Below are 19643 nucleotides of genomic sequence, written 5' to 3'. Positions count from 1 at the left end.
CAAGAAGAAGAAGAAGAAACCTGATGAAGTGTAAATATAGCATGCAGGGATTAGTGTCCTGCTGGGTCATGTTCTCACGACAGTGAGAATTTCAGAGATTTCACAAAAATTTAACTGCACCACATGACAATTTATTTTAGCTTTTGGCTTTTCTAGGAGGCAAATCAGTGCAACTTCTTTCTGTATTTGTTTCAATTTGGTAACAACCCTCAATTTTAGGACAGGCTTAACCTAACCACCCTATCAGAGATGATGAAGTAGCTATCTTTTTAACAGGTGGGGAGATGAATGGAATCGGGGTTTGTTTGTTTGTTTGTTTGTTTGAACAACTGCTAGTAAAAACAAAGTCAATAGCTGACTGAGTGTAAGGGAGACTCCAGAAGGCAGGTTATTGTAGTATAGATGTGCCTCGACTTATGATAATGTTACTTCCCGATAAACCGTCATAAGTTGAAATATCGTTAAGTTGAAAATGCTTTTAATACACCTAATCTACCGAACATCTAGCTTAGCTCAGCCTATGTTAAATGTGCTCAGGACACACATTGCCTACAGCTGAGCCAAATCACCTGGCAACACAGGACACTGTAGAGTACCGGTTGCTGGCCCTCGTGATGCTGTGACTGGCTGGGAGCTGCGCTTGGTGCCACTGCCCGGCATTGAGAGTTTCCTATCGCATATCACTGGCCTGGGAAAAGATCAAAATTCAAAATTCAAAGTGCGGTTTCTACTGAATGCTTATAAATTTCAGACCATCATAAGGTTGAAAAATCAAGCCATCATAGGTTGGGATCCATCCTGTAAGACGAACCACGCTGCCGGAAGTATAACACTGCTATGCTGCCGGAAGATGGGGCATAGTGGACAACTGCAAGTACTGACAACAGGAGGTCAGCATCTGCGACCTTTAACATCCACATTGCCACTACTGCAGTCTTCCAAACAGAGCTGATAATAGAGTTTGGATGTCGTCCCTACCCAAATCTCAAGTCGAATTATAATCCCCACTGTTGGAGGTGGGGCCTGGTGGGAGGTGATTGGATCATGGGGGCAGAGTTCTTATAAATGGTTTAGCACTGTCCCCACTCGGTACTGTATAGTGAATGAGTTCTCACGCGATCTGGTTGTTTAAAAGTGTGTGGCATCTCCCCTCTCACTCTTTCTCCTACTCTGGCCATGTGAAATGTTGGCTCCGGCTTTGCCTTCCACCATGATTGTTAAATTCCCAGAGGCCTCCCTGGAAGCTGACTCTGCCATGTTTCCTGTACAGCCTGGAGAACTGTGAGCCAATTAAACCTCATCTCTTTTAAAATTACCCAGTCTCAGGCCAGGCGTGGTGACTCACATCTGTAATCTCAGCACTTTGGGAGGCTGAAGCAGGCAGATCATTTGAGGTCAGGAGTTTGAGACCAGCCTGGCCAACATGGTGAAACCCCATCTCTACTAAAAATATAAAAATTTGGCAGGCATGGTGTCAGGTGCCTGTAATCCCAGCTACTTGGGAGGCTGAGGCAGGAGAATCACTTGAACCTGGGAGGTGGAGGTTGCAGAGAGTCAAGATGGAGCCACTGTACTCCAGCCTGGGCAATGCAGTGAGACTCTGTCTCAAAAAAACAAAAAACAAAAAACAAAAACAAAACAAAACAAAACAAAACAAAAAAACCCAGTCTCAGGTATTTCTTTATAGTAATGAGAGAATGGACTAATAGAGCTGAGGAATTTTATTTTTTAAAAAACTTTTATTTTAGATTTGGGGGTACCTGTGAAAGTTTGTTACATAGATAAACTCGTGTCATGAGGGTTTGTTGTACAGATTCTTTTCTGCTCCTTGCCCTCCTCCCACCCTCCATCCTCAAGAAGACCCCAGTGTCTGTTGTTTCCTTCTTTCTGTTCATAAGTTCTCATCATTTTGCTCCCACTTATAAGTGAGAACATGCAGTATTTGGTTTTCTGTCCCTGTGTTAGTTTGCTAAGGATGATAGCCTCCAACTCCATCTATCTTCCTGCAAAAGACATGATCTTATTCATTTTTATGGTTTCATAGTATTCCATGGTGTATATATGCCACATTTTCTTTATCCAATCTGTCATTGATGGGCATTTAAGTTGATTCTGTGTCTTCAGAATTGTAAATAGTGCTGCAATGAACATTTGCATGCATGTGTTTTTATAGTAGAATGATTTCTATTCTTCTGGGTAGGTACCCAGTAATGGGATTGCTGGGTGAAATGGTCGTTCTGCTGTTAACTCTTTGCAGAATCACCATACTGCTTTCCACAGTGGTTCAACTAATTTACATTCCCACAAACAGTGTATAAGTGTTCCCTTTTCTCTGCAACCTTGCCAGCATCTGTTATTTTTTGACTTTTTAATAAAAGCCATTCTAATTAGTGAGATGGTATTTCATTGTGGTTTTGATTTGCATTTCTCTAATGATCAGTGATGTTGAGCTTTTTTTCATATGTTTGTTGGCCACATGTACATCTTTGTTTGAAAAGTGTCTGCTCATGCCCTTTGCCCACTTTTCAGTGGGGTTTTTTGTTTTTCTCTTGTAAATTTGTTTAAGTTCATCATAGATGCTGGGCATTAGACCTTTGTCAGATGCATAGCTTGCCAATATTTTCTCCCATTCTGTAGGTTATCTGCTTACTCTTTTGATAGTTTATTTTACCATGCAGAAGCTCCTAAGTTTAATCAGATTCCATTTGTCAATTTTTGCTTTTGTTGCAATTGCTTTTGATGTCTTTGTCATGAAATCTTTGTCAGGTCCTATGTCCAGAATGGTATTGCCTAGGTTGTCTTCTAGGGTTTTTATAGTTTTGGGTTTTACATTTAAATTTTTAATCCATCTTGAGTTGATTTTTATATATGGTGTAAGGAAGGGGTCCAGTTTCAATCTTCTGCATATGGCTAGCCAGTTATCCCAGCATCATTTATTGAGTAGGGAATATTTTCTCCATTGCTTGTTTTTGTCAGGTTTTTTGAAGATCAGATGGTTGTTGGTGCGTGGCCTTATTTTGTGGCTCTCTATCCTGTTCATTTGGTCTATGTGCCTGTTTTTGTACTGGTATCATTCTGTTTTGGTTACTGTAGCCCTATAGCATATTTCAAACTTGGGTAACATGATGCCTCCAGCTTTGTTCTTTTTGCTTAGAATTACCTTGGCAATTTGGGCTCTTTTTTTGTTCCATATGAAGTTTAAAATAGCTTTTTTCTAGTTATGTGAAGAATGTCATTGGTAATTTGTTAGGAATAACATATAATGATATTGATTCTTCCTATCCATGAGCATGGGATGTTTTTCCATTTGTTTGTGTCTTCTCTGATTTCTTCAAGCAGTGTTTTGTAACTATTATTGTAGAGATTGTTCACCTCCTTGCTTAGCTGTATTCCTAGGTATTGTATTCTTTCTGTGGTAATTGTGAATGGGATTGCCTTTCTGATTTGGCTCTCAGCGTGGGTGTTGTTGGTGTATAGGAATGCTAGTGATTTTTTGTATCCTGAGACTTTGCTGAAGTTGTTTATCACCTGAAGGAGTTTTTGAGTTGAGACTCCAGGGTTTTTTAGATATAGAATCATGTTCTCTGCAAACAGATATAGTTTGACTTCCTCTCTTCCTATTTGGATGCCCTTTATTTCTTTCTCTTGCCTGACTTCCCTGACCTGGACTTCCAATACTATGTTGGATAGGCGTGGTGAGAGAGGGCATTCTTGTCTTGTGCCAGTTTTCAAGGAGAATGCTTCCAGCTTTTGCCCATTTGGTATGATGTTGGTGGTGGTTTGTCATATATGACTCTTATTATTTTGAGGTATGTTCCTTTAATACCTAGTTTATTGACAGTTTTTAACATGAAGCAGTGTTGAATTTTATCAAAAGTCTTTTCTGCCTCTATTGAGATAATCATGTGGCTTTTGTCTTTAGTTCTGTTTATGTGATGAATCACATTCTTTGATTTGCTTATGTTGAACCAACCTTGCATCCCAGGGATGAAGCCTACTTGATTGTGGTGGTTTAGCTTTTTGATGTGCTACTGGATTCCGTTTGCAAGTATTTTGTTGAGGATTTTTGCACTGATATTCATCACGGATATTGGCCCGAAGTTTCTTTTTTTGTTGTGTCTCTGCCAGGTTTTTGGTTTCAGAATGATGCCAGCCTCCTAGAATGAGTTGGGGAGGAGTCCCTCCTCCTCATTTTTTTTTTTTTTTTTTTTTTTTGGAATAGGCTCTGTAGGAATGGTACCAGCTCTTCTTTATACATCTGGTAGAATTTGGCTGTGAAGTCATCAGGTGCTGGGATTTTTTAGTTGGTAGAGTATTTATTACTGATTCCCTAAATAGACCAATAATAATTTTAGAAGTGGAATCAATTTTTTGTTTCAGTCTTTGGAAGGTGTTTGTATCCAGGAATTTATTTAGCTCTTCTAGGTTTTCTAGTTTGTGTGCATAGAGGTGTTTGTAGTAGTTTCTGACGGTTGTTTTTATTTCCGTGGGGTCAGTCGTAACATTCTCTTCATCATTTCTAATTGTGTTTATCTGAATCCTCTCTCTTTTCTTCTTTATTAGGCTAGCTAGTGGCCTATCTATCTTATTAATTTTTTCAAAACACCAGCTCCTGGATTTCTTGATCTTTTGAATGGTTTTTCGTGTCTGAATCCTTCAGTTCAGCTCTGATTTTGGTTATTCCTTGTCTTGTACTAGCTTTGGGGTTGACTTGTTCTTGCTTCTCTAATTCTTTCCATTCTGATGTTAGGTTGCTAATCTGAGATCTTTCTAACTTTTTGATGTGGACATTTGGTGCTTTAAATTTACCTCTTAGCACTGCCTTACCTGTGTCCCAGAGAGTCTGGTATGTTGTATCTTTGTTCTCATTAGTTCCAAAAAACTTCTTGATTTCTGCCTTAATTTCCTTATGTATCCAAAGTCATTCAAGAACATGTTGTTTAATTTCCATGTAATTGCATGGTTTTGAGCAATTTTCTTAGTCTTGACTTCTATTTTTATTGTACTGTGGTCTGAGGGTGTTCGATATGATTTTGGTTCTTTTGCATTTGCTGAGGATTGTTTTATGTTCAATTATGTGGTTGATTTTAGAGTATGTGCCATGTGGTGATGAGAAGAATGTATATGCTGTTGGTTTTGGGTAGAGAGTTCTGTAGAGGTCTATCAGATCCATTTGGTCCAATGTTGAGTTCAGATCCTGAATATCTTTGCTAATTTTCTGCCTCAATGATCTAATACTGTCAATGAAGTGCTGAAGTCTCCTACTACTATTGTGTGGGAGTCTATATCTCTTTATAGGTCTCTAAGAACTTGCTTTATGAATCTGGGTGCTTCTGTATTGGATGCATATATATTTAGGATAGTTAGATCTTGTTGAATTGAACCCTTTACCATTACGTAATGCCCTTCTTTGTCTTTTTTTAATCTTTGTTGGTTTGAAGTCTTTTTTGTCTGGAATTAGAATTGCAACCCCTGCTTTTTTCTGTTTTCTGTTTGCTTGGTAGATTTTCCTCCGTCCCTTTATTTCAGGGCTATAGGTGTCCTTACATATTTTATCTTTATCTTTTCATCCAGTCATCCAGCCATCCATTCATCTGTATCATTTTTAACCAATAAGGACTTTTTAAAGTACAACCACAACACCATTAACATAACCAATAAAATCTATAACAATGATAAAATATCATCTAATACCCCCAGTCCATGTCCAATTTTCGCTCGCTATCTCAAAATCATCTCCTTAGAATTGGTCTGTTCAAATCACAAACCAGATTCAGAAACAACAGCCATACATTACATTTTATTAATATGTCTCTTAAATTTCTTTTAATCTATAACAGTCAGGAATTTTTATGTCTTCATTTATCCTTCCAATTATTAAAAAAAAAGTATTTATGTATTCATTGAATAGACAATGCTTGCAGAAAAGTGAAAAAAAACATTTTAGTACAAAAAGGTACATGATTAACTGTTCCTCAGTCTCCCTTCCCAGAAGCAATGTTACCACTTTTGTAGAAATAGTCTCTGCCTAGACACACATGCCAGTCCCTAAGGCTGCTGTAACAAGGTGGTTAAGAGTGAGAACATGAATTCAAATTCCTATTACGCCAGTAAGTATAAATCTTGGGCATGGTACATGGCCTCTGTGCCTCAGTTTTTAGTAATGGTACCTATCTCATAGGGCTGTTGAGAGAATTAAATCAGATAAGTGCTTAAATAATTATCAATATTTATTATTATTCACATTCCCTTTTGGCTTTTTTCCCAAATAGCAGAATGGTGCACATATGTCTTCATTTATTTGGCTTGTTTTTTCACCTCACATCACATTTCGATGAATAATTCCATACATGTTATTATAGATTTGGTTCATTCTTTGTAATCATTGGCTAATATTCCATTGTATGAATATGCTACTGCTAAACATGTACGTCATTTCCAACCTATTCTTATTATCAAAAAATGCTGCAATGAATATCCTTGTAATACTTTATTGGATTCATGTGCAAAAATATTCATGGGATAAAATCCTGAAAGTTAAATTGCTTCGCTAAAGGATATGTGCATTTTAATGCTTTATAGATATTGCCCAGCTGTCTCAAAGGAGGTTATACCAATTTACACTCCCAAGAAAAATGCACAAGGGTCCCCATTTCCCTGTACCCTAGCTAACACAGGATATTGCTAAATGTTTTCATCTTTGTAAACATGATGTGTTGAAAATGGTATCTCATAATTTTAATGTGCATTTTTCTGATTGTGAGAAGATAAAGGAAATGTAGTGCAACTAAAACTCAGCAGTCAAATGACCTGCCCATGACTCCTGAGTGAGGACACTGGTAAACACCATCAGGATCCAAACACCTCTGTATTTACGAAGAGGATGCTCCCTACTGGATAGCACTAAGCTATTACATGTATGTACATGTGTAGTTAGTTAGTTACACCCAGCAGTGGTGAAGGGCTTGTTCTGAACCAATCAAACTTTCTCTCCTGGCCCCCTTCCAGCATGTGGTCAGGAGTAGAGTGTTGTGGCCATGAAACATGCATTTGTACAGATGACTATTTACTCCTCCTTGAAACATTTTTTTTCCATTTGCTTCCCTGCTGTCTCACTCCTGGGTCTGCTCCTAACTCAAAAATTACTCTTTTCCCATTCTTCTTGGTTTGCTTTTCTCCTTTTCTGTGCTTGTAAACATGGGGGAGCTCCAGGGCTTCTCTTTTGAACTGCAGCTTCTCCCTGGGTTCATCTCCTTGGGATGTCTATTCCAATGGGGTTAAATACCAGGGCTAGGACTATGGAGAGGTCATGGAGGCACCTAGCACATAAAGTTTAAGGAAACATTCTTTATCGGTCCCATGTAAATACAGGACTGGCCCTGGAGAGTGACTACTACCTTACCTTTTCCACCCTAGGCACCTTGTTTGCCTTACCCTAGTCCCAGTCCTCTTAAACACCCCAGTCTTCTGCCTGGACCTCCAGAAACATAAATCCTATTTGACATTTCTACTTGGAGGTTTTAAGGAAACTCAAATGTAAAACATCTAAGACAGAACTCTTGCATCACTTCCCATCCTGGTGCCCAAGCCTGTCTCTTCTACTAGTCTATCTCAGCTAACAGCATCACCATTTATTCTGTTGCTCAGGACAAAAATTTTGGAGTAATCCTTGACTCTTCTTTTTTTTGAGACTGATTCTCACTCTGTAACCTAGGCTGGAGTGCAGTGGTGGGACCTTGGCTCACTGCAACCTCTGCCTCCCAGGTTCGAGCGATTCTCCTGCCTCAGCCTTCTGACTTTGTGATCCGCTCGCCCTCGGCCTCCCAAAGTACTGGAATTATAGGCGTGAGCCACCGTGCCCGGCCTGGTTTCCTCTTTTTTTTTTTAAAGTCCTATCTTCCATCTCTAAAATGTATCCCAAATCTGACAGCCTCTCCCACTGTAGGCGAACCCCCATCTCTCACCTCTGTAAATAACCTCCCTTAGATCTCTGGACATTTGTCCTTCCCCACCCCCTTGTGATCACTAGTCAGCATTCAGAAAGATTTTTTAATATCATGAAGGAGACCATGTCCCTCTCCTACTTAAAATTCTCTAGTGGCTTCCTAATAAATTTAGAATAAAAAGCTGACTCCTTGCCATGGTCAATAGGCCAGGATCCAGTGGGTATAACAATCTGATCCCAGCACAACAATCCACTTCCACCTCCTCACCATTCACCAGGCTCCACTGCACTGGCTCATTCCTGCCTCAGTTGTGCTTCTTTTCCCTGGAAAGCTCTTCCCCTAGATCTTCAAGGGTTGATTTCCTTCTCAACATTCAGGTGTCAGCTCGTGTCACTTTCCTGACCACCCCCATCCACTCAGAGATCACTCAAAATCCCATTACTCTATTTTATTTCTCTATCATATGTTTCACTATCTGAAACTATCTTGTTGTTGATGCAGGCTATTTTCTTGACCCCTTCACGGGACTCACAACAGGGGTGCCCCATTTACTCAGCCTGCCCCACGAGTGAATGAGTGCAGGAACCAGCTGGCTGCTTTAGTGCTGTTAGGAGCAAACTCCATGCAGGCCCTGCAGCAGCATCCAGGTGGGGGTGCCTGTGACCCCAGGGCCCCAGAGGGTGTGTGTGCTACAATGCTCTCTTAGCTCCACCATCTGCAGACAGCAGTGTATTGTCAGCTCAGTGGGCCTTTTGCTTCATCACGTGGGGTGGCTGCCCTCTGCCAGTGAGGGCAAAGGGCCAGGGTGACAGTCTTTTGGGGTACCCACAATTTGTGCATCCTGAATTCTTGTTTGCTGCCCAAGAGGAATGAGGTCACACAGATGAACTGAAGGATTTTGAATGCAGAGAATTTTACTGAGCAATGAAAGTGGCTCTCAGCAGAGAAGAAGCTGAAAAGGGAATGGGAAGGGCAGGTCACTCTCCCCTGAAGTCAAGTCACATCTCTCCAATGTCCAGCCACCATCTCTGAAGTCAAGTTGCCTCTCTCTGATGTCCAGCCACTTCTCCTCTCTACTGGCTGAGTCTGGAGTGTTTATAGGCAGAGGATAGGAGGTGGGGCAGGCCATACATAATTTTGGAAAACGCAACACTCTATTAGTAAAAAGACATTATTCAGAAAGAACCAATTGGGAAAGAATGGGCACATAAGGATGGAAGTTTTCACTTTGAGCTGCGGGTTTCAGGCTTTTCAGCTCAAAAGTGAGGTTTTTCCACGGACCTGCCTCTGTCTGCCTAAAATTTCTACACCTCTATCATTGTTACCACTGGATAACAGCTCTCCTATAAAGTTCAGGGACTTAAAACAAAAATTTACTTATTCACCTGGACAGTTCTTGATAGGGCCTCTCCTAACTGTTACAGTTACATAGCAACTGGGTTGGAGTCATCTTTTCTGGGCTTGACATCCAGGACAGCTTCTTCCCTTGTGTGTCTGGTGCCTCAGTGCTCCTCCAGGCAGCCTTTCTCTCCAGAAGAGTAGCCTGGACTTCTTGGCAACTCAAGCTTCCAAAAGAAAAAAAAGCAGAGACTGCCAGTTCTCTTATCAAACTGGCCTGGAACTGGCACAATGTACTTCTGCTGCCATATTCAGGAGGTCAAAGCAATCAAAGACCAATCCAAGTTCAAAGGCATTGGGGAAAAAATTCTACCTCTTAAATGAGAAGCGACACATGTATAAAAGGGGGAAAAGCATTGATTGCGGCCATCTTTGGAGATAAGCTATCGCGTTTATTTGTTTGTTTACTTTCTAATGGTCTGTCTTCTCCCATTAGGTTATAAGCTCTGTGAGACAACAGGAACCTTGTCCATCTTGTTTTATGGCTCTACTTCCAACACCTAGAATAATGCCTGACACACAGTAGGTGCTCAGTAAATAACTTAAGCACTTGATACATGTTTGGAGAACTAAGATAAACTGAATTAAACTTCTCCAGATTGGTCCTGCCAGATTTGCTGAGGCCAAGCATGCTGATGCCTCACCAGAAAAAAGAAACCCTAAAATGTAGGGTTTTGCTTTCTCTGCAAACAAGAAAAACTTGCCCTGAACACAAAATCTAGAAATAGATTTGGCATGTTTTCTACGTGGAAATATTTCCCATAGTACCAGAAATTACTTTCCCACAGCTTTGCACTACATTAAAATATTGAAGTTGACTGAAAATATCTCCATTCTTTAATCTTGGTGTAGACTAGAAACAATTTTTTTGTAACAAAGTAAATATGAAAACTTCCTGATGTTTGAACACCCCAGATATCTCCAAACTTAAAATATCATTGCAAGTTAAGATAGATTTTTTTAAAATGATGACTGAGAAAGGTCATTAAAAGCTTGATTATTAAAATGTACAGATTGGGTTATAAAGCCAGCACTTATTTGTTTAAATCATTACATACGACCAAGTTCAGAAAATAAATTACCTCAAATCTCCTCTTTGCTGATTTTTACTGGTACACTCTATAAAATGATCCTATCTTTAAACCTTTGTGTAAACCCCTTGTAAATTAGTAAGTGAGAATGTATTCATCAGAAGGATTGTAGTGATGTTTGAAATTTAAAAAGAGAGATTGAATTTTTAAAATTATACTTGCAGACTACTGCTAATGAAACTTCTTCTAACCCTAGTTTTGTCTTATCTTCAGTTTTTCCAGATTTGCTCAAAGCGATCCCAGTAAGCATCCATGTCAATGTCATTCTCTTCTCTGCCATCCTTATTGTGTTAACCATGGTGGGGACAGCCTTCTTCATGTACAATGCTTTTGGAAAACCCTTTGAAACTCTGCATGGTCCCCTAGGGTTGTACCTTTTGAGCTTCATTTCAGGTAAGTACAAAATTCTACCTCTGAAGACAAATGTGCTTTTCAATATGTCAAAAAGACGATCTACCTAAATATAAACTTATAATCTTAACATATATACATGGATGTACACTGTAGTATCATATATAATAACAAAAACTGTGGAAATACCACGCTTGTTCAACAGTAGGGAATTCAATAAATACTTTATGAATAACTATGAATAACTATGATGCTGACATTAAATTATATTTTTGAAGATGTAATCAAGAGGATAAATGCTTGTCTCAAAAAGTTACATGGAAAAAGTGGTATGTAAACTTATATAAACATTGTGAACCTAATTTGACCATATATATAAAATATAGAGAATATACATATAAAATACTTATATGTCTATATGGGGACTATATATATATATATGAAATAGATAGGTAGATGATAGATAGATAGATAGATAGATAGATAGATAGATAGATAGATAGACAGACAGACAATAGAGACTCCAGTGTGTTGGTTGTGGTTGTCTCTGACCCATGACACTATGGGGTACTTTTATTTTTGCTCATACTTATCAATATTTCTCAGTGTTCAATAATGTGCTATTATTTATACATAATAATAAAAATAAATAAAAAATAAATAAATGGCATCAAAAAAGAGTAAAGGGCCAGTGTTCCCACGTATGAGCAGCCATGTTCAAGTCTGTAGATACTTTGTGTAGCCTAATGCTAAGTGTATCTGGGCAAGGATAAACTCTAAAGCCAGAAATTAGTTCATCAATAAACATGTGTTACTCAATAGCCAGGGCTGATGGAAAAGAATATAAAACCCAGTCAGTGCCAAACGGTGCTTACTATCTGCAGGTGGGAGAAGGAGAAAGATGAGAAAATGAAAAATGTGTGTATAATTTATTTATTTATTTATTTATTTATTTTATTTTTTATTTTTTGAGACGGAGTCTTGCTCTGTCACCCAGGCTGGAGTGCAGTGGCCGGATCTCAGCTCACTGCAAGCTCCTCCTCTCGGGTTCACGCCATCTCCTGCCTCAGCCTCCCGAGTAGCTGGGACTACAGGCATCCGCCACTTCGCCCGGCTAGTTTTTTGTATTTTTTAGTAGAGACGGGGTTTCACCGTGTTAGCCAGGATGGTCTCGATCTCCTGACCTCATGATCCGCCCGTCTCGGCCTCCCAAAGTGCTGGGATTACAGGCTTGAGCCACCGCGCCCGGCCTATAATTTATATGTAGCTGTTCTGTAGGAGATCTCTGTAGCTGTTCTGTAGGAGATCTCTGACTTCACCCCATTCTAAATTTGCAAAAAGATCCAACACTTTGTCAGATTCCTGGGAGGCAAGTAATTTTATTGATGGTTTCATGGAGAGATACAGAATGATAACAACTCACACAAAGCAAACAATGTAATGAAAATCTCTATTCGATTGTTTCTTTTTCTCTCGAAGTTGCCCTTTGGCTGCCAGCCACCAGTCACCAGGCTCAAGGTACTTTCTTGCTCTTGACACTACTCCCTTCTCTCACACAATTCAACCCCTGCCACAAGCGTGTATAGATCTCTTTCTATAAAACAAAGCCCTGTAGTTAACAGGTCACTCGCAGTGTAACCTCTGTTCATTGTTACTTGTGCACACTGCTTGGGGTCTCATGCCATCCACATCCTGCTAATCACATTATTCACCCAACCAAAGTATATCCTCCAGTGGAGATTCTGCTGATAATTTCTTTATATTTGTCACAAGTATGTAATACCATTTTAAATTGTACAGATGGTTACCCTATAAGGGAAGAGTCTAAGTCTTTCACATCTTTGTATCTCTGACAAAAGCGTTCAGCATGAAGCTCTGTACACAGTGGACAATTCAATATGAATTTGCTGACTTGAAATAGCAAGCCTAGAAAAGAGCTATTTACTTGGTCACCTAGACAGAACAGGTTTCAGCAATCAGAATTCAGATGAGATGGAACTGGCAGAACAGGCGCTTTGAAGCAATAGGACATGAGCCAGTGAGGAGTGGGATGGAATATCATAAACGAAGGCCAAAGGCATTGCAATCGGGGCAGAAGAGCCAAGAGCACAGGCTCAGGGTGTGGGCAGACAGAACGAGAAAGTGATTCAGTCACAGGTGAAGGTCCAGATGAGAAGAGAGAGTTGGGATTACTTCTGCTCACCAAACATCCAAAACCAAACTGGTGGATCTGGGTGGTGTGCTGTTTTACTGATAACCATTACACATGATTTTAACAGAAGGAATGGAATGTAAAGCAGTGGTTCTCAGACTGGAGTCCCCAAATGAGCAGCATCTGCATCATCTGGAAACTTGATAAAGCAGCAAATTCTCAGGCCTTACCCTAGACCCACTGAATCAGAAACTTGGGGGTCTGGGGGAGGATGGCCATCCGTATTTGAACAAGCCCTTCAGGAGATTCTGAGGCTGGCTCAAGTTTGAGCTACAGGAAGTTGGTTCAACAGGTGTTGGCAGACTGACAAACAAAAAGGAGACCCCGAGGTAACTCCAAGATGGTAATGTCAGAAAGCAGCTTCCACCCCTAGGGCTTGGGGGAACCAACAAAAGAGTTTGGCATTGTCAGAACCTAGAAGCTTGAGGAGAGACCCCAGAGCATTGTGTTTAAGACCTTGAGGACTTGGCTCTGGGACACCACGAGGGGTTTCTGTGAGTGTGGAAAAGGTTGGACACTCCCCAATTGCTGCCACCGGGGAGAACTACAAGTGAAGTGGAAGGTGTGGGCCTTTCTCTCTTTTCTTTTCTTGTCTTCCCTCTCCCCCTGGTGCTCGTGTTTGACAGAAAACAGCTGAAAAGGCAGAACTAGTTTGGGAAGTCTTGACCTGGCATCATAAAGCAGAGAAAAGCAAAGCTGGAGTGAAGGTGAGACGCAACAACTTATTAGCAGCACAGCCGTCTAGCGCTCCAGCTTCTGAATGAAATTCCAAAGAACAGCCCATTTGGAAGACAAATTATTTGACAGTTCTGACAGACGACCAAACTAACAGCATTTGAAAAGCGAGATGACTCAGAGAATACAGAATTTAATCCAAATCCCTGATCTTATCTCTGCCTTTGGCCAAGTCTAATGCAAGGAGAACCTGAGCACACAAATATATGCGGAAACGATCAGGACCTCTGCCTGCATTCTGTTCCGTCTCACCCACCCTCAAATTTGTTGTAAAAGCTTGGGCTCAATAAAGTTTTGTGAATCACGGAAGGAAGAGAAGGGGAGAAAGGAAGGGAAGGAGCCAGCTCCAGATCTGTGTCTTGCAGAGGATAAAGGCCCAGTGTTTTTAGATCATCCAGTGTTTTTTTAAGCCGCAAATACTTATTTTTTAAATATCAAAATGTTCAATAACTCAAAAAAAAAATACTGTTACGACAAAAAAACACATTTGAGGGTGAGATGGACTGACAGTTTGTGACCTCTGGGGATAAACAGGTCACTTTGGAATCACAGACTTCCTCATTCCCCTTAAATCCCATAGGGTACCCAGAAGCCCTTGGAACTTTGGAAATGTTTATTCACAGTTGTAATGTCCATGCAGACTCTGGCTCTAAGCCCCAATTGTGTAAGGGTAGGGTTTTGTAGCCCTTATCCCAAACATTCTAAATGTGAGCCAATGCCTTACATACTCAGAGGCCAGAGACTGCATTAGGGGTCCTTTATTTCACGTACGAGTCACATTCCAATAAGAGACGCCAGAGGTCAGCTCTCTTCCACCGACTGGTTCTCCTCCCTTGTTTCTCTCGCCAGTGTGTGCTGCCCAGGTGGCAGTGCTCACTGTCAGCAGAGAAGAAAAATGCTTTCCTCCTTGGACCTCTTTTCTCTTTTTCTCCTCCCCACTCACATCCAGCTTCCCTAAGCTTCCCCCTATCCTTGTGCTGAAGTCATTCTACGGTCATTTCTTCAACTGTCTACTTCTCTGTTGGATGGGCACCCAAGACTTGGCATCCTGGGGCATGCAGAAGGGGGAAAGGGAAGGGAAGGGAAAAGAAGTCCTCCCAATTGTCTATCTGGAACTTTCCACACTGCCCAGAGTACTGCTATGGGCATCTCCTTTTGTCTCCCGATGTGGTGCATGCCAGACCCAGCAGGTAGAAAAGGAAAGAAAGCAACCCATTGGACCAGGCCAGCAATGGCTTCAGTCACACAGCTCGCTCATACTTATGGCTTCATATTCTGTTGCCTCCTGAACAAGACATTTCTTCCACTCTCACAGCCTCCAGTTTAGCTCATATTCCTCAGCATTCTCCATGTAATATTGTTGCATGAAACCCATGCAAGTCAGCCAGTTTGCTCTTTCTCATCTTGTCATTTACAAACTGGTGCTGAGAAGTCTTTTTCCCAAGGTAGGATTTTAGTAAGACCTTCATCATCCCCCATAGTTCATTTTGGGCAGTGATTCTCTTCTTTGACTGTACATTAGAATTATCTGAATAACTTTCTAAAATGACTGATCTCGGGGTCTCACACAACACTCATTAAATTATAGTCTCTGGGGGTAGGGCTTGGGCACTGCTATTTTACCTTAAGCTCTCTGGAGTCATTCTAATTTGTAGCCAGTGCTCAGGGTTGTAATATAGTTGAATATATTTCACATATTTGTCAAACATTGGCCGAGTGCCCACTATGTGCCAATCATTATAATAGGCACTGGTGATCCCACAGTGAATCAGGCACACAGTGCTGTCTTCATGGAGCTTGTAGTCTAGTGGGAGAGTCAAACAAAAGTGTATTTCAATAATTAAGTGATTACAGATTGCAATAATTACAATAAGGGTGATAAACATGTTGCTATAATATGCAATAGTATGGCCTTTCACCAGACATTTCTTAAAGAGGTAAATCATCTATCGGACACCTTTTAAAATCTCATCTAATTTCAAAAGTGTACATAAATGATTGAGTTATTATAGTTTGCAATAATTACAATGAGGGTGATAAACAAGTTGCTATGAAAGAGAATGATAGCAGAGGTCTGGCTTTGATATGGTGGTCAGGGAATACTGCTCCAATAGCTGAGTTCTAAAGCTAAGAAGGAACTGAGAACCTTCACAGAACATCCCAAGTAGAAGAGGAAGCACACTGAAGACTCTAGGGAAAGAGATCTGCTTGCTGTAGGAACCAAAAGAAGGCCAACATGGCTAGGGGCTGGGTAGTGAGGGGGAAGTAGCACAAGGAAAAAATGAGGTTAGAGAGATCAGTTCATACCAGTTAATGTTGGACCTTAAATATTAACCATGGTAAGTCTTTTAGAACTGATTCTAATTGCAGTGAAAAGCTTTTGAAAGATTTTAAAGAGATGTCTGATAGCTGATTTACCTCTTTAAGAAATGTCTGGTGAAAGACAATACTATCGCATTGGAGGTGAAAAAAGATGAATGGATTCTAAAAACATTCCGAAAGTAGATTCAAAATATTTTTCAGGTAGCTTATGCAACTAATAAATAGTGGTGGCATTATGGATAAGACAAGGGAGGAGCAGGCTTGCTGTTTAGGACAAGAAAAAGGTGGGGAGAAGAACTCAGCACTAAAAATCATGTGTTCCATTTGGGGCACGTCAAGTCTGAGATGCTATGAGACCACCAAGTGGAGATGTCAAGTAAATAGTCAGTTACATGAATCTGGAGTTCAGTGAAGAGGTCTAGAAGAAAGACATAAATGTGGGCATTATTAGGATATAGATATTATGTAAAGCAATAAAATTGGATGAGATCACCTAGGGAGAGAACGTACATAGATAAAAGCTGGCCTAGGACCAATTCCTGAAGAACACTGACAGTTAATTTTTTGGTTGAGGAGGAGGAGAAGCCAGCAAAAGACACGGAGTAGCAATGTCCAAAGAGAAAGAGGAAAAAGGAAAACTGGGATATTATGGGTGTCCCAGAGGGAATGTTTTAAGGGTACCAGTCAGCAGTGAGCTTTGTGTAAAGTGGGCTACCTGTAATAGAGGTGCGGGCAGGAGAAGGCAGAATAGGGAAAAGGGGGTGAAAAAACTTCCCTCAAGATTTATAATACAGTGGGAGAGAGAGAGAGAGAGAGAGAGAGAACTTAAGGAGGTAGAGGAAGAGAGAGAACCAAAAAAGAGGGAGCTGAATATAGAAGCAATTAGATTCACAGTTTTCAGTTGCAGCATTGATATTTGAGTGGGGGCCTTTTATATATTCCATTCTAGATGTTTTCCAGTTGACGGGAGAGAGCCTTACCTAGATCTGCATGTAGATGAGAGTAGGCCAGCTGGCAGACTTGACATGGGTCAGTGGTAGAACATCCTAGTAGTTCTGTGAATACTCTCTGAGAATGACATGAAAAGTATTGGTTCAGGCCTTTTGGAGGTGATAAAAGCCACCAAAATGTGAACTTATTGCAAATTGTATTTGTTACCATTTGCAATGATTATAATTATTCTCTTATATATAGCATTTCTTATGTATAGCTTCTCTTACATATAGCATCAGGAGTTATGCCTTCTCTTACATATAGTGTCTGCTATGAGTTATGCAAGCAAGGCAAACAAAATTGCTGCCTTTCTTTAAAAAGAGGATGCTCCTAGTATGGGCCTAACTAATTATGATAATTACAGCTATGGCATGGAACATAAGCACATTCATATACACAAAGACAAGAAAACAAAGAACAGTTTAAAAATAGAACACTTACATTATATATCAGTTTCAGTATTAATAATAACCTGGACTCTGAAATATGTCTGGGGCACATTATTCTGCAAATGGTGGTGAAAAAAAATCTGCATTTCATCTCTACGCCAATCCTTATGGAGGCGCACTTTTTCAGAAGTTCAAGAAAGAGATACAGGGATGTCCAGTCATCAAAGCCACAGAGCCTGATGAAGGATAAAGGATTTGTGGCAGGAAAACCCAGCAATGAAAATATTCTGCTAGTTTCTCAGAACAGAACTTAGAAAAGAGGCCACAGAAGGAAAAGAGAAGTAATGTTAGACAGCTGATGTTGGCAGTGGGCAAAGAATTTCATTTTCGTATGCAGGGAAGTGCCTGAATGGGCAGTGTTGTGAGGAATCACATTCCAGGTCATTCATGTCCATGGTGTGGTAGGAGGACCGTGTTTCATCTATTTTGTACATGGCCCAGCCATGACCTTGTGCAAGGAAATGCTTAATCATTTTCTATCACAGTTGCAAAGAGATTCTTGCCCTACTCAGAATGTATGTCTTCCCTCCTGTTTCATTTAGAGTCACAACCCAAGTCCTTGCTATGGTCTCCAAAGCACCACTTGATGTATCTACTTCAGAAATACACACAGACAGCTCACCTATTTCTATCCCTTACCTTCCTCCCCTCTTCACTCAAACCACCTACTTCCTTTGCATTCACTCCTCCTTCAGCCTGAAATAATCTTCCTCCAAATATCTACCTTCTCACTCCCTCACTTCTCTCAAGATGCACTTAAATGTTATCTTCCCTATGAGGCCTCCCCTGGCCATCCCTCCCCAGCCTTCCTATCCCCCTTCTCTGCTTTGTTTTATTCTCCTTAATATATATCACACTCTGATAAACTATTGAATGTACTTATCAAGTTATTGCCTCTCCCTCTTTTTCCATTGTCTCCATCACTGAGAGCTCTGTGAAGAAAGGGATTTTTACCTGTTTCATTTAGTGCTGTACCCCCAGTTCCCACAACAGTGCAATAGGCACTCAATAAATAGTTGTTGAATAAATGAATAAAACAGAAGTAGCTAAATATTTTCTGGTAACAAATGACATTCTTCTGAAAATGTCATATTTTCAGACATATTTCTGAAAATAAATTCAAATTAGATAGACATTGTATTTTTAGATCATTTCTTCTTTGCATTAATCATCCTTCTCAATAACATAACATCTGTAAAACTTAGGTTAGATATGAGCTCTTCAACTTTCCATTACAGAAGATAAAGTGAAAAGGCTAGACCCAGTGGTGTTATTCCTTCATCTACATCTATCCTTTGGAAACACATGACCAAATTGCTTGCCATCACAATCTCAAAATCTACTCTTTGGTATTAACTCTCTTCACTTGTCACTCTGTCCCTTTCTAGATGGTAGCCATCAGTCTCTGGAGCAGTGTAGACTCAGAACAACTTCTATTGGGGGAAGAAATTATTGCTGGTGACCTTACTTTCAATTACCAACTTTCAAGTGACATTGGCATAATTTTAGAGAAAATTAACACCTACACTTGTAAAGTTGTGGCTTTCCCACACCCATTTATCATCTTTCAATATTCCTTGAAAAGGAAATTATCAATTTATCATTCTATATTGGCAATGAAATGCCCCTAATATCTGTCACCTATAAGACAATTGAAGATGATGTGTTGAAAGCTTTCTGAAAATGTTGATCATTACTTTAAATGGAATTGAAATTCCAATTTAATATTTCCCAAAATACGATCTTACTGATAATAGGATAACATTTCAGAGATTTCTTCCCCTTCGAGGACCCAAACCCATAGTACTTCTGGACTCTCACAGATCCTGGCAGGGTGTTCCCACTCATAAAAGCGTAGATGCCCTCGGGGTCACGCAGGGATGAAGAAGCAACTCTCAATGGCTGTGTCCTACGTTCACATATAGTAAGGACTGGGGGAGACCGGTGCTCAATTCTGCAGTCTCAGACAGCTGTCAGAGGAGAGTCATGAATGTGCAGTGTCTAGCACATTACAAACGTTTGTTAATTGACTGATCATTCATGGTGTGACAGCCCTATAACTCAGCTATCCTATTCAGTCAGAAATTAACTCAGTAATCAAAGTCATTAAAAGGAAGAAAAAAAACCTACAGCACCAGCCAGATGG

The 19643-nt window shown here is 40.3% G+C and overlaps 1 protein-coding gene and 1 long non-coding RNA gene across 3 annotated transcripts in view; one reads left to right on the top strand and one right to left on the bottom strand.

Moving 5' to 3' along the window:
* The window catches only part of LOC135969651 (uncharacterized), a 162289-nt gene that overhangs the window by 57087 nt on the left and 85559 nt on the right, over positions 1-19643 (bottom strand). The gene's annotated exons all lie outside the window — the stretch shown is intronic.
* Positions 1-19643, top strand: part of CLRN1 (clarin 1) — a 44312-nt gene that overhangs the window by 19473 nt on the left and 5196 nt on the right. Inside the window, exons 2-3 of one of the 2 annotated variants that reach the window (XM_045386777.2) lie at positions 10649-10828; positions 12266-12304. In XM_045386777.2, coding sequence (XP_045242712.2) covers positions 10649-10828; positions 12266-12304 — 219 coding nt within the window. The remainder of the gene's footprint in view (positions 1-10648; positions 10829-12265; positions 12305-19643) is intronic. The other variant, XM_005546097.4, reaches the window with a different exon arrangement.

This window comes from Macaca fascicularis, chromosome 2 (genome assembly GCF_037993035.2).
Source record: "Macaca fascicularis isolate 582-1 chromosome 2, T2T-MFA8v1.1".
NCBI lineage: Eukaryota > Metazoa > Chordata > Mammalia > Primates > Cercopithecidae > Macaca > Macaca fascicularis.
This window is presented reverse-complemented; position numbering and strand designations above follow the sequence as displayed.